The 20,632-nt window shown below is 34.2% G+C and overlaps 1 protein-coding gene across 4 annotated transcripts in view; it reads left to right on the top strand.

The window, feature by feature from the left end:
- The first annotated feature begins 3,360 nt into the window (after nt 1-3,360).
- The window catches only part of LOC114325910 (matrix metalloproteinase-14), a 180,076-nt gene continuing 162,804 nt past the window's right edge, over nt 3,361-20,632 (top strand). For 3 of the 4 annotated variants that reach the window (XM_028274059.2, XM_028274057.2, XM_028274058.2), the window contains exon 1: nt 3,361-3,682. In XM_028274059.2, the coding sequence (XP_028129860.1) occupies nt 3,602-3,682 (81 nt within the window). In that variant the 5' untranslated portion in view covers nt 3,361-3,601. The remainder of the gene's footprint in view (nt 3,683-20,632) is intronic. The other variant, XM_028274060.2, reaches the window with a different exon arrangement.

Consider the following 20,632-nt stretch of genomic DNA (forward strand, 5'->3'; position numbering starts at 1 on the left):
TTTTAAATACCTAGGAGTAATAATTGAATCAAACGGTAAACAAGATATGGAAATAAACGAGAGAATGGGACGAACAGGAAGCTTATTTGAAAACAACATTTTTGGGGAAAAAAGAAATACCGGAAGCAATACCATTGCAGCTCCACAATGTTTCAGTAATTTGTTTGGTATTCCAAATTCCATCAATCACTTTGTCTGTACCTATATATTTTTCTCCTGTAATGCATATAGGATAAGTACTTCTTTTGTTGTAAGGAAAAACTATGAGGGCAATGATTATCAAGAAAATAAAAATCCTGAAAACAAAATCTCAAAGTAAGACAATTTTATTCCAACCAACAACAAAAATGAAAATAATATGATATAAATAATGCCGGAAGTCATGTCGAAAAATGATGAAATGATGGTAGAAATAAGAACCATACCTAAAGACCAAAAGAAAGCGATGGAAAATATTAAGGAGCTGAAAGAAAAAAATTGGAAGAAGGTTTAAAAATGGCAAACGAAAAAATAGAACAATTGGAAGAAGATAGACGGAGAAATAATATAGTATTGAAAGGCCTAACATTGGATCCTAACGACGCCAAGCCGGTAAAGAAGTCAGTAGAACATTTCATAGTACTCCGGTCAACTTACACATCCGAGATTACAAATATTACCATCAAGCTGAAAATTGGTAGAATTGTTCAAAATACAATTATAAATGAAATCTAAAAGGTACGCGAGGTCAAATGTCACCAAATATAGTTTTTAGCGATTTTCAGCAAAACGGTAACTTTTATCATAAAATTAGTTCAAACAAAAACTGTAGATTAGATAATTATCTACAAAAAATGTCTTATTACTTTTTTTCCTAAGAGCCACCGTTTTTGAGATTCAAAAAGTTGTACTTGAGGCGCACCTTTGAGGTAGTGTACTTAACTAAAACTCTTACTAAAAACACCCTTTTTAACGGGGTTTCCCCAGTAGGCCCATTCCAAAGATCTGTTATGATTCTGTTTAATTTGAAGCTATTGAATAATTGATATTGGCCAGTGTTAAAACTGATAAAAGTTATAAAAAGCGGTATAAATTAAAAAAAAAGGGAAATTTATCCAACTGGTTCATAATTTTCTAATACTTCTGCTTCCTCTTCTCCTTGTTCTTCTTCTTCTTCTTCACCTTCTAGTTCTTCTTCTTCATCTTCTTGTTCTTCTTTCTCTTGTTCTTCGTCTTTTTGTTCTTCTTCTTCTTGTTCATCCTGGGTGCAAATAAATTGCCCCAATAATGACACATCGCATGACTCCTCGATAGAATCAAATAGGTCTGGATCCCGCGTATGAAAAAAAAGTTGATTAATAGCAAGCTGAAAATTTGTTAATAACTTAAGGGTGTCTAGTCGGATAAACTTTGATATATGGGAACACTGAAACAGGGGCAGTTTTAATTGTGGAACAGGTTAAAAATTTGGAACGGTCACACCACGAAAACGGCACATTTATTTTGTCCAACAGAACAGACTTAAACTCTTCGAACAGAGATTAAACTCTCATGAAAAAATTAGACTGCTATTTATCACCAAATGGGCGTTTTAATGAGTGGAACATGTAGAATATGTCAAATGACAGAAATTATAACAGGTGATAAATAGCAGTCTGATTTTTGCATGAGAGTTTATTCTCTGTTCGGAGAGTTTAAGTCTGTTCTGTCGGACAAAATAAATGTACCGTTTTCGTGGTGTGACCGTTCCAAATTTTTAACCTGTTCCCGAATTGTTCCAGTGTTCTCATATATCAAAGTTTATCCGACTAGACTCCCTTAAGCTATTAACAAATTTTCAGCTTGCTATTAATCAACTTTTTTTCCATACGCGGGATCCAGTCCTAAAATGAATTCTCATTTGTTGGTGATTCAACATTGGAGCACGACCGGTTTTGACAATTAGTGCATGCTACCGAACAAACACTCCAACTTTTTTGCAACCACGTTTAGCGCTACATCCCTTTTTACAGTTGCAAGAAATTGTGCTCAGGAGCTTTTCCGACGCAGGTGGGAGTAAAGTTTGAATTGGTTTTAATGAACTGTCGACTAATTTTCATCCCCAGTCTTTTGGATCTAGCTGATAACCAAGCCACACTTGAACTTGGTAATATTCCCAAAAAAGGTGTTGATGAGGTTGGAGGAAGACAAGATAATTGCACTTGTATTTTATTTTGAGTATTTTTAAAGAAACATGCATATCGAAAATTATCTAAGCACGTAGTTTTTTAGGCGCTACTAAAATTAAAATTAAAATAGAAAATAATGAGACCGGACCCTTAAAAATGACGACCAGGGCAATGAATATAGGGAACAAAAGTAAAAAAAGTAAAAAGCAAAAGTAAACAAGGATGAAAATAAGAAGAATAAGAATGAAAATAATTACATCAAAGAAGCAACTGTAAATATTGAAATCGAAGGGCAAAAAATTGAGCAAGTAGACCTCTTTAAGTATTTGCGAATAATGTTAAACAACAAAGGTACACAAAAAGATTAAATTGGAAACAGAATAAAATTGGCAACGAGAACTTATTATTCACTGTATAAAAATTTTCTAAACAAAAAAGAAATATCGAGAAAAACCAAAATGACAGTATATAAAACCATATACATATATGCCAATTACAATATATGGGGCAGAAAATTGGGTACTCAATGACAGACAAAGAAAAAGATTACAAGCTACAGAAATGAGATATTTAAGAAAAGTGGTGGGAGCAAGAAGATTAGACAAAAGAAGAAACGAAGATATAAGACATGAACTACAGGTAAAATCGCTCAACGAAAAAGTTGAAGAAAAGAAGTTAAAATGGGCTGGACACATGATAAGAATGAGTGGCGACAGACAAGTGAAAGTTACATGGGAGGCCAATGCAGTGGGTAAAAGCACGAGGGGCAGACCAAGGAAAAGCTGGAACACTAGTGTAAACGAAATACTTAAGAAAAGAGGAACATCGTGGCAAGAAACAAAAGTTTTAGCAGCAGATAGGAAGAAGTGGCGTAAATTTGCAGAGAGTATTAAATAAAGGAGGAATCCTCGACACCTAATGGTATAAGAGGCAATCGATTATGTATGTATGTATGTATAATTCCATCAATCACCCTGTATATATTTTTATCGTATAAAGCATATAGGATACTTATTGTTGTAAGGAAAATCTGTGAGGTCAATAATTAACAAGAAAATAAAAATACTGAAAACAAAATCATAAAGGAAGACAATAATTTTATTCCAAACCACAATTAAAAAAACAAAAACTCAAGTTGTCTTTCGCGTAAGAATCCTTGCGGTAGGTTGTGCTTCGAGCTTACTAATATAAACACGCAGTGAAACCGCGAAAACTTCAGTGATCTCCAATCCGCCGAAGGAGTGACTGTCCGGTCAGCCCATCGCACAAACCGCGGGTCCAAAACCATCGTTTCCAATACGCGATTGATGAATTTTGGTCCCTATTTTTTTTAAGTTAGATTAGCGCACATAGTTGATGCTACCTCTTATCTTAATTTTATCTTTGTAACGACTGATAACACTTTTGGTTCAATTAATAATTTTTAGTATCCCCGTTCGGTTCGAGAAATCAAGATGCAGATTATTGTGATTTTTTCTGTAATTCTGTGTTCGTTAAAATACACCTACACTGCCCCAAGTGACAGCAATGCATTGGTAAGTCTTTATTTGAAACTTTTATAATTATTACAAAAATAATGCTCCATTGATAGTTATACAACAATATAAAAGTATGTTCCTATGTATGTAATACTTAAAATGGGTTCTGTTTCAGCCTTCATGATTGTAGAATTTAAATTAATTCCTCATTTCCGTGGAAATTTAGTCTTTCGTTTATTTAATACTGTGTTCGTTTCTACAATCGTTGAATTCATGAATCTCTTCTTTTTTCTTTTATTCTCATTAATTGTTTTATTAGTTTTAATCAGAGATGTAACCATGATAATCCTAAAGGGGGGGTTGCATCTACTTGAAGGTGTCTGGGGGGTATGGAATAATAATGGTGTTAAGCGTATAGTGCTCAAAGTACACCCAAAAGGGGGGTTATATCCCCCAAAACCACCCCCTGGTTACGCCTATGGTTTTAATCTTTAGCCAGTTTGTTTTTCCTGCTATTTTCATCACTACTTCTTCTATATCTTTCCGATTTGTACTCTTCGGCTCTGATTTATTTACTTAAACTGGTGGTTCTACTCAACCACCTGATGTGTGTTTTTACCTACTACTAAAAACACTATCTAAGAGATATACAGAATGTCATATTATATTTAACTCACAATTTGTCTTGACACTTCCATTTTTAGTTGTATTTCAAGATCTACATATTTATCGATCTTATCATTGTATTTAACACGCAAATTGTTGTTGTTTGATATCGTCACAATAATAAGCGTTATTTGCATATTTAGTTTTAGTATATTAAATGGTATGAGATATGCTCAGACCACACCATGGATTGGTTTGAGGAGTCTAAGAGGACGAAATGTGCATAAACCAGGGGAGTTATTTGAAATATTGATTGGGGGCGGGCAAGCATTATATATACAATACATTACATTATACAATACTATAGTAATAAAATAGTGTATTTTTTGTAAATTTGAGTCATTTTCATGGTCAGGGGGGGGGGGGAGAAAATACCGCCCCTGGCATAAACAGATGGTGGTGATGTTCGTTTATTCCGGGGTCATTATCTGATGTGATAAATTGTCCTGAAAATATTCTTGCTGGTCGTGTCTTAACCTAATTAAAACTTTAATGATAGTGGATTTGAAATTGATATGATCAGTCTCCATAAGTACAGTTTTCTCGAATTAAGTGTTAAAGTATGTTCTTCTTCTTATGCAATTCACTAATTGATGTTCGCGATCACGTTTGACCATTTTTCTCTATCCCTTGCAGTATGTATTAGGTCTCCTATAGGTTTCTTAGTCTTGTTCATAAGAAACATAGGAGACCTAATACAGAGTAAGTTACCTGTGTGGAAATCGATATTTATTGACATACAGTTGAGTTTATGTGCTAAAACCATGCGGCAAAACACAAAAAATGGTTCTTTTTCGAATTTTGAGGATACACCAGTCAAAAGAACGGAAATTCACACAAATCTGCCAAATATTACCTACATAACCGATTTTTTTTGAACAATTCAAATATTCTTCTAGAGCTCAATTTTGACCCAAAAATCGCTCAGAATTTTTTTTTAAACACAATATTTGAGATAGGGGACCCCTAGGGTCAGCTAGGGAGATAAAAAACCTGTTTCGGGAATCATTATTTTTGTAGATATCAACAATAGTTCAACGCCGTATAGTTGACATATTACTGGCTGATTGATTTCATTGAGATGCTGACCAAACAGAAATTTCTAATCCATATTATGACTTTTTTCTTTCTTCGGTAGATAGTTTTCAATTTTACTATTAAATTGTGAAAATATAGTACCTATTTGCTTTATAATAGATATAAAAGTTTAAGGACTATAATCAACAATATTTTAAATCAAGTAAAGACAAGCTGAAAATGCGAGCAGTATCATAACGAAAACTTTGTTTATTTACGTATTTTAATTTACAATATGGAAAATTGCTATTATGAAAAGTTGTTTAGAATTAATAATTGTTTTATTGTGCAATTATATCATTCTAATTTAAATGTTATGAACTATAAAGGTACTTTACTCTTTATCCAAATTCATATTCTTTATATACCTCGTATAAAATATAAAATTTTATATATGATGGTTAGTTACATCATAAATCTTAGAACATGAAGATATTTTTATGAAGAATAACTTTTCTTCGTCAAATTAAAAATAAAATAGTTATAAATGAAAATGTTGTTGGTATCCATAATTTGAGAAAAATCTTCAAATATTTTTTTCCATTAGAAGGATGTAATTGCACATATCAGACCATAATTTTTTATTCCAAACAATATTATTTCATATAGTCGGTTCGCTAAACTCAGACACAACTGGCTAGTGATTTTAGTCAATAATTTTGCCAATTTGCAAAAAAAAAATTACTAAATAGTTAATAATTACTAAATTAGTAATTTTGCCAATTTTGGCAAAATTCGCAAAAAACAAAAAAAATTACCTACTAAAATCACTAGCCAGTTGTGTCGAGTTTAGCGAACCGACTATAATAACAATTTTCATTTCATAACAAATGGAACAGTCCATTTATCATTAGGTAGTCCCATTAAAGTGGAGGCCGTATACTCGTATAAACCTTTTTAAATCTGTTAATAAATTATTGCTTTTAAAATATACTCAAATTGTATTTTTGAACTTCTTATTTATTTCATATCATAATTTAATTCACTATCAAATGTCATTGATATTTTATTAATACTTAATTTAAAATTTAGTTTGACATTCACGAAGTGTCAAACTAAATCTAAATAACTGCTGTTTTGCTTAACAAATCGATATTAAAAAACTAGCCTACTTACTAGCAACGATTTCAGCTGACGTTTAGGGTGTCGGCAGAAAATAAAAGGATTGTGATGTCACATTTTAGATTTTGAGGTCGATTATCTCGAAGACGGTTAGAGATATTGAAATGCCGTTTTCAGATTTGGATTCAGACGAAAAAACTACATAAAAATACATCGATAAATCTGATCTTGGTATTGCAAGAGCAGCAACGCAATAACACACAGACTTTGCGAATTTATAAACGAAAAGTTTTCGTTGATTATCTGTATATTGTATAGATCAAAACCGGTCGTCGTAGTGACATTACATGATTGTGAGTATACGTCTGTTTTTCTTTACTTCATTTAAAATAAACTCATATATGTAACCCATTTAACATTTGAATAATATTTTAGTTTTAAAACTAACTATTATTGGGTCAAACATAAAAATGTCTAATATTTATTTATTATTTATTAGGTTAACCAATTAAAAAGAAATCGGTAATAAAACTATAATGAAAACTTTAAAAGGGTAAACCCTGTAGTTGGCTGTATACCTTTGTTAAGACCACGTAGAATGAAGTAAACACTTCTGTTGTATGTAGGTATATAATTTATTAAAAAATTCTTAAAATTTATCCACAAGGGAGTGGAAGTACAACAAAACGTTTTCGGTCAAAACTATAATGGGCTACACAACAAAAACAAACAAAAATATAAAAACATACCAAACAAACATTAAAAAACTTTTCTATTAGTTGCTTTAAAAAACTTTCATATTGTACTTATTGTTTGTTTCTTGATACAAATATCAATACCTGACTATCAGTATGATATCATTGTTTTCACGAGTACTATTGTACTTTCGTGAGTAATTTTCTACCCTATTTCACAACTTATATCTGAATATTGTTATTTACATTGTGTTTTGTTTTATTTAAAACTGGAATTTTGATGTGATTCAATTTTCATACTATCTAAGATTGCCAATATGTATATCAGTCCTTGGGCCCACCATTAAAAAAATATTACCTCCCCCATGAGACTTTTTTTATTGAGTTGTTCATGTTTTTTCTATTTCGGAAAATTTTCGGGAGTGGGGCAGTTTGTAAATATAGAGGTTTCTATACTTTGGTGCGTCTGACAACTATTACAACAATATTGTCCGACAAAGTTTTTAGGATACTCCATTTGTTGGACGCACCCAAGTTTAGAAACCTCTATATTTACAAAACGCCCCCCTTCCCGAAAATTTTCCGAAATAAAAACATTGTCCGACTCGACATGAATAACTGAATAAAAAATCTCATGAGGTAGGTAATAATTTTTATCGCCAACCGTCACTAAAGTCATTCATTATTGTACTCATTTGCGGCAGTAAATAACACTTTATTGTACTGAAAGAAGAATTTTAATTTACCTGCCGCGATTAATCGGAATTGAATCTAAGTGGTCGATGGCAGTAATCGATTATTTATTTGAGTTAACTTTCAATTTATTTACTTTAATTATTAAAAATATTGTACAACATTTAGGACATTGTTAATTAAATTGATGTCGAAAAGTGAAATTGTGTAGTATTTTGTAATTATATTCATATAAAATAAATCAACACTTTACCGATTTCACTGCCATGAAATTTTTATTACGTCTAAAATTTTAAAAAATTCTTAAATTGTAAATTTTTAAGTAAGTATTAAAACCAATATCAAATTGTTGGCGATAAAATTTTGTATGCACCACGTCATTAAAGACTCTTTATCGAACTCGTCTCTTATTTGCCTGGCTCGCTAGGCTCGCTCTGCTCATAATATCAGACTCGCTCGATAAAGAGTAACTTTAAGTCTCACGCACAAGGGGTGCTACTTTTGTATGTATATTAATAATATATATACAAGGTAGCTCAACTTCAGTGAGTTATTTATGTTTATTTAGGTAGTAATCATTATGCTTTTTATTTTTTGTAAATCTTTATTGTTATTCCTAAATAAATATTATTATCCAGATTTAGCCATACGGCTCACACTCCCTCTAAGGGGAAAATTGACTCATCCCAGATACCTACGGTATCAAAAGGATTGAGCTCTGGTGGGACTCTTTCCGTGTTATCGAGCCCTAGGTGACTTGGTATGCAGGTGTATCTCCCAAAAATTTTCGTACACATCTGGCCGTTGCGAGTAGTACTGCTTTCTGCATGGTCTTATAAAGATGTTCATTAAGACCCAGCTTTTTTATGCTTTCGAGGAGGGTCTTCGGAATGACTCCAGTAGTAGACATAATAATCGGTATCGTCTGGGTACTTTGCATTCTCCATTGTCTCCGTATTTGAATTTCCAGATCTCTGTACTTGGCGATCTTTTCAGTAAATTTAGTACGTAGATTATTGTTGTTAGGAATCGCCACATCAATGAGGGTTGTTTGTCTCGTTAATTTATTGACTAATACGAGATCTGGTCTATTATGCGCCACTGTTTGGTCTGTGAGCACAGTGCGGTCCCAGTATAGCTTGTAGTTGCCATCCTCAAGCATACTCTCAGGGACGTATTGATAATATGGGAGATGGTCGGTTTGGAGAAGTCCCAGCTTGATAGCTATCTCCTGATGAAGGATTTTTCCCACTGCGTCATGCCGTTCCTTGTACTCAGTTGCAGCAAATGCCTGGCAGCCCCCTGTAAGATGTTGGATGGTTTCTTGGGCTTGACATCCATATCGGCATCTGTCGTTTTGGACATGAGGGTCTTTGATGATATATTTCAGGTAATTTCTGGTTGGTATAACCTGATCCTGAATGGCCAGTAATGAACCCTCCGTTTCAGGGAACATCTTTCCTGATGTCAACCAGTAGTTCGGCGCTATATTGTCGACATAATCTTGGCTGACCTCATTGGGATGTCGCCCATGCAGAGGTTTACCCATCCAGGCGCGCACTTTTTAGTCCTTAGTAAGGTGGTTTATGCGAAGTTCTGCTTCCCTCAGTTTTATCGGTGTTGTGTCATCTACTGCGCAGATAGCGCGATGTAGAGTAGATGTTTCAGCCTGCATCTGAAAATAGGATCTTAAATTAGCAATTTGTTTGTCTAATTGCTCACCTATATCCATAAGTCCTCTTCCTCCTAAATTCCGTTGTAATGTCGTTCTTTCTACTGCACTTTTTGGATGGTGTTTTTGTGCCTTTGTGAGGTGCGTTCTTACTTTTCGCTGAAGATTTTCTATGTCCGTTTTTGTCCACTTAACAATGCCAAATGAATAGCTAAGCGCGGAACATGCGTAGGTGTTTAGTGCCTTAAACAAATTTCTACTATTAAGGTGTGAGCGAAGCAGCTGTTTTACCCTTCGTATAAACTCAGTAGTTATCTCTGTTTTCATTTGTTTATGGTCAATTCTCCGCGCTTGCTTTACTCCAAGATATTTATACATATCGTTTTCACCCATGGCCTCGATGTTCTGGCCATTTTGCATATCGAATCCTCCGGGCTGTACTTTTCCTCTGACTATATTTAAAATACGGCACTTGTCTAGTCCGAAGTGCATGCTAATATCATTAGAAAAAGTTTCTACAGTTTTTAGCATCTCATCGAGTTGGTTTCGAGTGGAAGCCATTAATTTCAAATCATCCATATACAATAAATGATTAAGCTTCGCCACCACATTGTTGTTATTTTTTATGCTAAAACCTGCGTCTGTGGAGTTCAATAGCTGAGATAATGGGTTCATAGCTAGACAGAACCACAGTGGACTCAACGAATCTCCTTGAAACAGGCCCCGGCTGATTGCGATATTTTCAGTTTCGATGTTATTTTCACCAGGTATTTGAAGGTGAATTCTAGTCTTCCACTCCGTAATTATATGCTCTAAAAAGGTCACTATATTATCATCGACTTTATATATTCTCAATATATCTATAAGCCATTCATGCGGCACTGAATCAAAGGCCTTCTTGTAATCAATGAAGGCAGTAAAAAGATTCCTCTTTTTGGAATATGCCTGGTTAGAAATGACCGAGTCGATGATGAGTTGTTCTTTGCAACCCATGGAACCCTTAGCGCATCCTTTCTGTTGAGGCTCTATGATATTGTTCAGAGCACAGTGTTGGTAGATACGCCGGGCTACACAGGATGTGACCAATTTGTACAAAGTTGGAAGACAAGTAATTGGGCGGTATTTGGCTGGATCTTGGGTGTTATTTTGATCCTTCGGAATTAAATAAGTGGTTCCCTGAGTTAGGAATGATGGTATATCCTGCGGATTAGAAATAACATGATTAATTAGTGTTGATAAGCATTCATGAACACTCCAAAACTTCTTGAGCCAAAAGTTTTGAACTCCGTCTGGTCCAGGAGATTTCCAGTTGTGAAGCTCTTTGATGGTATTTGAGACTTCTTCAGTAGTGAAGGGTTCGTAAAGGGTGGTAATGTAGTGTTGGCAGTTTTGTGTCGTTTCTTCTATCCATCCAGCATTGTTGTTAAGAGCAGCTGGCGTGGAAAGTTGATTTCCCCAAAACTCATGAATTTCTTCTTGGCTTGGGTAAGTCTTATCGACACGTTCTACAGTGGAATTGAGTTTTCGATAGAACGCCTTTTCAGAACTTTCAAAAAGAGCATTGTCGCTTTTGCGGTTGTTACTAACTTTGTACCTCCTTAGTCGTCCTGAATAAACGGAGAGTTTTGTTTTAATGTGTCCAGACACTGATGGGCTGTGTTGTTTTCTGGATCATATCTTGAGTGTCTTGCGGTAGTCAGCATTATATCTTCAGCTTTTCTGATGACTTTTCTACTTGTTACACCTCGTATGTATTCTGTGACTATACCAATATCCTTACGTAATAATTCGATCTTTCCGAGCAGTCTTTTTTCCCAGGGTGCAATTCTGTTACCAGTTCTTTCGTTATTAGTAACCCGTCGTGTTCGGATCTTAACGCCCATTACATTAGCAATTGCTGTTGCTGCACAGTAGATTAGCATATGCAAATATTCCAACGTGTGAGCTTCTACGACATAGTTGGGTAGGACTTCAGTGTTCACAATTTGTAACAGCGCACCTAGTTTCTTACAAGAGTTTATTCGTGGTAGCGGTGGTCTGCCAAGTGGGTTTGTTCCATTAAACTCTTGTACGGCACGAGCCATTTCGTTTGCTAGACTATCGCGCAACTCGTTGTTTTCCTGCTGTGTATTATCAGGTTGAGTTTCTGGCATGGGAATCTCAGGAGTCTGCTCATCGAGGATTTCATTAGGGACTTGATCTAAAACTTGTTCTTGGTTATTAATCTCCCGTTCGACTTCGCTTTTGATCGAATTGCGTCTAATCTCTGGGATAAGGTTGTTCCTTATGATTACCCGGTATTGATCTGATGCTCTTTGCTCCGATACTTGAATATCTGGGTACGTCCTGCAAAATTCGGCATACAGCTGTTGTCGGTAGCCGATTGTTTCTTGACCGAGGTTTGTCACCTTGTAATAGAAGCGCAAAATGTTTTCATTAATGGACACAGTCCATTTCATGCGCTGCCTCGGTCGTCCCGCTTGAGTGAGCGCCGGCTGATGATCCAGCGCAGCACCTTCGGCGGGTGGAGCTCTTGTTGTTGTTTGGCTCGCTTGTGGTTGTGGTTGGGCTGTAGCTGATTGTATGACAGGGGCCCGCCTCCTCAAAACCCTGCCACCGACGTCCCGCATGCTGTCACGTCCAGCGCCGGCTCCAGACGTGCCCTGGCGATCCCCAGGCAGCGATCCTAAACATAAATTATTTATCTCCATTCTCATGGGTGTGCATTTTATACCTACTGCCAGGTGTCAGTTTTTGTTCCACGGCAAATATCCCTGCTACTCTCTGGGTATTGGCGCTACGAATACCCAGAAAGCATCCCCCATTCGCAGGGGGCCGCGCCTGATAGAAGAACTGACAAAAAACTCCCACAGGATATTATTATATTTATTATTATTATTATTATTATTTACTGTCTTGGTACATAAATAACTATTTTTATGTGTGGACCTAAGACCTGCTTTTTTTAATTTTATTGTAAGATAAATAATAAACTAAATATTAAAAAAATAAGAGCACTGTTTATTCTCGGTATACTGCTAGAGTTAAATATGACATACCTACTACGTAGTATTGGGACCGTGCAAGTTCGTCAAAGCGAAACCTGGTTTCTACGCTCAGCAACATTTTTCGCACTTTTAATTATATTGGCCAATTATATTAGTCCTGGTTACTGGATAATTGTCAAGGCCATAGTCCAAAAAAATAATAAGAAGAAAAAGACAGATTCAGGTTATGTTATTTAAACGTAAACAATAATAATTGTATGTAGTGAATAAAATTAGTTATTAAAATGCAGTACTGCAAGCAAAATACAATTAATTAAATTTACCTTTATATAATAATTGTATATCATATCAATATTGTGGAGCAATATATAATTTTTCTTCTTCAGTAACAGTAGGTATGAAATATACGTCAATTTGACAATAATTTCAATTGACAATATGAATTATTTAAGAAAGTTGCAAGATTTCTCCGCTATTCGCGCACGGTCGTTTCTCGTATCCCCTCCAAGTACTTGCACACCTCGGTCTGATGTATCCTTAAATTAAAAACCATCACATTATATCTTTTACGTTAAATTGAGTAAAAGTTTATTGCAAAAAAAGTAGAAAACTAAAATATAAAATTGACCTGTCTAAAGTTTTTTCCCGAAAATAATCAACTCCTAAGCATTTCTACAGTTTCAAAATTTTTCTTTTGTTTTAAATAATTTTAAATAAAATATATTTATTATTTTTGATGATATAACTAAGTTTTTGTAAAACTACGTAAATTTGTTTTCACCTCTAACCCGTTTCAGTAGAATTTTAAACATTTTTCAAGTTCACATGTATAGTTCAACAAGGTACAACAACAAGGTACAACAAGGTTCAACTTGGAATTATAATAAAAATACCTATAATTTTAAAACTTGTTTATTAGTTGGACAATTATAGTATTAACACTTCGAATATTGCATTTCTTATTTTTCTCACAAATATCAACAATACCAAGAACTCATATCACGGGTTTCGACGAATTGCGTATTACGTATTTATATTTTGATTCTTATTATCATTTTTCCAAAACCTATTAATATCAAAAAAATAAATAAATATGCCAACTGACGTTTGAAGTGGATATTTCTATTGTGGTGAATATGTAAGGAAAATTAAATTTTTTATAATTAAATAATGTTTTGCGTTTCGATTTCCACTCAGGAAATCGCTAAAAATAAAAGAATTATTCTGAAAGATACTGGCATTATTTTGTAACCTGATTTTTTAGGTTATGTATTTCCTAGGAACTAGGAAATCCCTGGCATTCTCGTAAGTTTTTCTATCATTCGCAGAAGATTGCATGAACTGGATTCAGAACCAGAAGACGGGCTTCTGTTGGATCATTAGCTAGAAGGGCCAACTGTGTTAGACTAAAATAGGCTACTCAACTTGCATAAAAGGCGGAGAGAGATATGCTGCATTAGTAATTTAACCATTGTTGGCATCTACTTCTAAAACTGTTGTTTCAGTTTATTCCCAACTGGCAAATTTTGGCGATTTTAATGACAAGTCTTTCTAAAAGAAATAAAGAAAAATTGACCAGTTTGGGGAAAGAAGTTAAAGAGATAGAAAGGAAATATTACCTTTTGAATATGTATATTAAGAACATCAAGGAAATAACAGGAATTGGTAAGGTAAATACAAGTCTGCTGAAGTGTGAAACGGAATGTTAATAATAGATGTAGAACAAAAACAAAAATGATGGACTGAATATACTGACTTATTTAGAGAGGATCATACATATGACAATTCGAGTCTGTTTGAAAATATATTCGACCATATGAAAGAAGAAAATCGAATATAAAATTAAATTACTAAACCTAGTAGAAGTTGAGTCGATTATACAACTGTAACATCTCTTTAATGCAGTATATATGAGGGAAATATTACCAAGGGATAGGATTGTATCAATATTTATAGAACAATAAAAAGGATAATGCAAATGAATGCAACTAATCTCGTAATATAGCACTGATGTCTCACACAATGAACTCATGAAGCTATTTTATTGTCTACAAATCCCTATGTTGTGCTTCTTCATGGTTTCTACTCATTTGTGTGCTGTTGAGGCATGGACCTTGAAGCAGAATAACATAAAAACGTTAAAGCTTTTAAGATATAATACTATCGTCAAAATTTAGAACTATTATTGACGGATGAAATAAGAAGAAATGAGGTACTTTTTCGTGAAGTGTCTGCCGAAGAAAATGTTAATATTGCTTGAATGAACTGGTTCGCCAGACTATAATTAAGACAGTTTATATCCAATGACCCTTAAAGAACATTTTGAGGCTTTTAGAGAAGATTCTATTCAAGTGAAATATCATCAACTTTAGTATAAGAACTCTTTCTTTATATTTATAACCATGTTGCTACAATTCCCTTTTTTGTAGATGATTTATTATGTGAAGAATTGAAGTTTTCAGATCCATATATCTAAATCACTTGCGATATGCTGATGATATTATATTAATAACAGAAAAAAGTGAAGAATTACAAAGAATAATGGAAGAACTAGATAGAAGAGAATTGTCAAAGATAGAACTGAAGATAAATGACAGTAAAACAAAAACCATGACCAATCAACAAGAAGAATTAATAATTACAATGTCACAAACAAGAATAGAACAAGTAAAAGAGCATATACAGGGTGTTAGTAAATAAGTATGAAAAATTTTAAGGGCTAATTCTACATGAAAAATTAATACCAGTTTGCTTTATAAACATATGTCCGCAAATGCTTAGTTTCGGAGATACGGGGTGTTGAAATTTTTATTTCAAACTGCCAATTTATTTATTGCTTTAAGACCAGTTGAGCTATGAAAATGAAATTTGGTGAGTTTTAGGAAGTAGTTATTACAAATTTTTGACATACAATTTAGAATTTTGTATTCATCATTGGCGCGCCTACGGGCAATGGTCTGAATTTTTTAAAGAAAAAAATAGTACGCCACTGAGATATTTCGAGTTAAAAAATGATTTTTAAATTTCACGTCTAATTTATGATAAAAAAACCTTTCTTGCCTTTTTTTCATATGATGCACCGTTTTTATGCAGAAAAATAAAACATCTTGGCGCGTATTTTTCATTTCTTAATACATTATCAACAACTATTCAATATAATAATACTAAACTAGAACAGTAACAGAAAATATTACTAATAAGATTTCAACTACGTGCAAAGTTGAAAGAAATGTTTAAAATGATCTCCTTTACAGATAACAGAAGACTTTTATATTCATCATTGGCGCGCGTACGGGTAATGGTCTGAGTTCTTTGAAGAAAAAATAGTACGCCACTGAGATATGTCAAACTAAAAATCATTTTTGAATTCCTCGTTCAATTTACGACAAAAAATCTTTCTTTCCTTTTTTTCATACTAGGCGCTGTTTTTATACAAAAAAAAAAAAATAAAACATCTTAACGCTCAGCAAGTATTTGAGCTGGTTTCCATATGCATAGAAACTTAGTTCAAAAATACTTTGTGAACGTTAAGATGTTTAACTTTTTTGCATAAAAACGGCGCCGCATATGAAAAAAAGGGGAGAAAGATTTTTTGTCGTCAATTTAAGGAGGAATTCAAAAATAATTTTTAGTTTGACATATCTCAGTGGCGTACTATTTGTTTCTTAAAAAAATTCAGACCATTACCCGTAGGCGCGCCAATGATGAATATAAAATTCTTCTGTTACCTGTAAAGGAGATCATTTTAAACATTTCTTGCAGCTTTGCACCTAGTTGAAATGGTATTAGTAATATTTTCTGTTATTGTTCTAGTTTAGTATTATTATATTGGATAGTTCTTGATGATGTATTAAGAAATGAATAATATGCGCCAAGATGTTTTATTTTTCTGCATAAAAACGGTGCATCATATGAAAAAAAGGCAAGAAAATTTTTTTATCATAAATTAGACGTGGAATTTAAAAATAATTTCTAATTCGGAATATCTCAGTGGCGTACTATTTTTCTCTTTAAAATAATTCAGACCATTGCCCGTAGGCGCGCCAATGATAAATACAAAATTCTTAATTGTATGTCATAAAATTAGTAATAACTACCTCCTACAACTCACCAAATTTCATTTTCATAGCTCAACTGGTCTTACAGCAATAAATAAATTGGCAGATTGAAATAAAAATTTCAACACCTCGTATCTCCGAAACTAAGCATTTGAGGACATATGTTTATCGAGCAAACTGGCATTAATTTTTCATGTAGAAATAGCCCTTAAAATTTTTCATACTTATTTACTAACACCCTGTATATATCTAGGACAAAACACTAAATTAAATCAATAAAATCAGACCAAAGAAATAAAGAGAAGAATAAGATTGGCCTGGGTATCAGTCGGAAAACTGTCTTATATTCTAAAGAACAGAAAATACCCCGAATACCTAAAAGCAAGAGTCTTCAATCAATGTATACTCCCTGTCCTCATATATAGCTCTCAGACACGGATGTTTACAAAGAAAAATATGGAAAAGTAGCAAATACCAGAAAGATCCATGGAAAGACAAACGTTGAACATTAGACTATCAGACAGGAAAAGAAACGAAGGGATCCGTAATAAAACAAGTGAAAGATGTCTCTACCCAAGTAGCAAAGCTTAAATGAAAGTTCGCCGGACACACTCTAAGGCAGAAGGATGAGGGATGAACTAAGACGATTATACATTGGAGACCGTGGAACCACAAATGAAAAAGGAGAAGGCCACAATTGCGATGGTCAGATGACCTGAAGAAACACACCGGGTCAAAATGGTTGCAAACTGCCAAGATAGAGAGGCATGTAAGAAGGAAGAGGAAGCTAATATCCATAGATGGATGTTTAGGGCTGATTAGATATAATGCATCAAATGCTATTAATTTTACAACTGACATGATCACTTTGACCAAAACACTCTTCACCTTCTATACATTAAATATCTCTATTTTACTTCCACTTTATCTCAACCTAGACCTAAAATAATACGTAAAATTTTTAATTTGTTTAACCTAACGACCTAGACACACATTAACCAAAAATCTAATAATAATTGTCCCAATATTGTTACGAGTATGTGATGATGTCTCTGTCGGAAGTGTATCAACGAAAAACAAATAATGACACTTATTTCCTCACGTGTCCATGAAATTTAGAGATAACTAAAACTAAAACCCACTTGATTGTAAAGGTACAAGCTATTCATTGTAAACTTGTTAATGAGGTAAACAAAGGAGTTATACTCGACGTACCCAATTCATTGACTAATGTGAGTCATAACAAACATAGACGTATGTAGAATACGGTGTCTTATGATCGATTAAACAAAAATTGATCGGCTTTTCATATAAACGCGGTACAAGGTAACTATAGGTGCTAAGTACACAATAAGTTTTATCGAATTTTCTGACTCATTAAATAATACGGTGGAAATTAGAATAAGCTGTTTCATTTAATAAATTTTATGATATACACAGTACCAAACTTTTGGAATTATTTAATATTTCTTATTATTTCAAGCGAATTAAAAAAAAAACAACTTACGAAGTCAAACAATATTTATTTTAAAGCAATTTAATCATCAGTGCATGAGTGTTAAAGAAAATAATAAAGTCTTTAAATAACAAATTGAAACTATTTGTTTTAAAGTCAATAGCTTTGTTGTTGTTGTCAATAATTTTGTTGTGGTAGGTTGTTCCATTCTACAAGAGCAGCTTGTACTAATAATAATTAGCCGTGTGGTGTTTTGTGTCACTCTCCTGATTGTGACACAATTAGTCACTCTGCTGATATGTGGAGGTGTAATATTATTATGAATGAAAATTAAATTTTCTTTCGTTGTACCTCTCCAGAGCCTAACTACAGGTTCTAGAACAAAATCAACATACCTTCGAGCTGTTAAAGTGGGTTGGATGAAAACTAAAGGAGTTTTAATGATCATATTGCCTCTTGAAAACATGACACTTCTTTTGCAGCTGTGAACAGATCTGACAGTTTCAGTTTTTGCTTGTCTTTCTCTCCCTGAAAGTACATGAATGCGTCGGTCATCTCATTTTACACAAATCGTGGTTTCGACTGAAAATAGATCATTTTGCCAATTCTCAATGTTAAAGTTTTGGTGTCAAAGACTTCAATTTAGGCGATCAATCTTCTGTTACTTAGATAACTCGGAAACCCATAACTGTCTCCTGCTGTATACTCCTTGGATAACCCCTTGGAATAGCTCACAAACCAAACTTTATATAGTAATCTAAATATGTCATACCTTCATTACCGAGATCATATATTATGTTAGATCATGCTAACAAGCATTTGGTAAGAGAAATCTTCAAGAAACCAGTAAAAAACAAACCATGAAAGACTATGGTGTGAAGACCTAATAAATTTACAGTAATTACTCGAATATTTTATGTGTAACAACCACGGATTCTTACAGTTTAATTATTAATAATTATTCTAGACTATAAATAAATAAAGTTCTTTCAATCAAAGTAACCAAGTTCTTTCAAGTAATGCTAAAAAAACTTAACTCATAACATTCGTCGAAAAACTACCCATCAAACGTGGAGTACGACAGGGTTGTGTTTTCTCCCAGTCTGTTTAATCTGTACCTACTTTGAAGAAATATTTAGTGACAGACAAGAGGGACTAAGACTAAGCGGAGAAGTGGTCACAATATCAGATACGCTGATAGGCGCAACCAGGGGGGGTTTGGGGGTTATAACCCCCCATTTAGATGTACTTTGAACTTTATACGCTTAACACCATAACTATTCCATACCAATCAGAGACCATCCAGTAGTTGTAACCCCCCCTTAGGATCATCCTGGTTACACCGTTGAAGACGATGTAGCCATTCTTGCAGAAAATTTACAAGATCCCTAGACATTAGTAAATCTGGTCACTGAAGGAAGTTATCGGAGAGGCCTAAAAATCAATATTGCAAAGACAAAGTGGATGGTAGTTGGAAAGATTAATAGAGATCAAGGTCTGCTTTCTCTTAATGGATAGAAGATAGAACGGGTAAGCCATTTTAAATATCTTGTCAGCTGGTTGAATTTAAATTGTGACTCTGATGAAGAGATAATAAATAGGATCGAAATATCACGTAAGGCTTTTATGACCTGGAAACCAGTTTTATGTAACAGAAACCTGCCGATGAATATTCGCAAGAAGGTCCTGAAATGTTATGTGTCGTATATCGTATGGTTGTGAAACATGGACGTTAAAAACCACAATGCTATAAAAATTAGAAGCATTCAAATTGTGGTGCCATCGACGAATCTTAACGATATCGTGGGCTTCACACACTTCCAATGAAGATGTTCTTCAAATGATAAATTCAACATCATAAAGAGGAGAAAAACAGAATAATACTTCGGCCATATTATTAGAGGACCTAAATACCATCTACTTCGCGTTATAATATACAAGGTAAAGTGGAGGGAAAGAGCTGGATTGGTCGGAAGAAACTTTCATGGCTGCGTAATATTAGACAATGGTTTGGTTCCACAGTAGAAGAATTATTTCGCGCAATAGCCGATAGAGAAAGTTTTCAGGAAATTGTAAACATGATGACGGCCAACGTCTGAATACGGACACAGCACCCAAAGAAGAAGAATGTGACATTTAGTCTCATGCATGAAAATGGGTTTACTGTAAAGAGGCCGAAATCATTAGACCGAAAGCAGTAGACCGAACTCATTAGACCGAAAAGCACTTTACCGAAACCTCACTAAACCGAACAGTAGGAGACCAAAAAGCATTAGGTACATAATATAGGGTGCCCAAACAGGATTGTAATCTGAGCAAGGGTAATATCAACCTCTTTTCACCCTTTATCCAGGCTTAGGACTGGCTGACTTAGAACTGGCTTAGGACTGGCTGACCAGGCTATCCAGGCTTAGGATTGACTGACTGAGAATAAAAAAACATACAAACAAAAACCCAATTTTGGGACCAAAAAAAAAGGGGGAAACGGGGAAAAGGAAGGGCATCCCTGCTTACAGTCTGTGGATAAATGAAGGTAAAGTGCTTCGGAAGCGATGTCGACCTTGCAGCGGCCATTTCGCTTTCGGAGTGCTGGATGACAGAGAAGGGTCTGGTTTAGCAG

Source organism: Diabrotica virgifera, chromosome 4 (assembly GCF_917563875.1).
Source record: "Diabrotica virgifera virgifera chromosome 4, PGI_DIABVI_V3a".
Taxonomy (NCBI): domain Eukaryota; kingdom Metazoa; phylum Arthropoda; class Insecta; order Coleoptera; family Chrysomelidae; genus Diabrotica; species Diabrotica virgifera.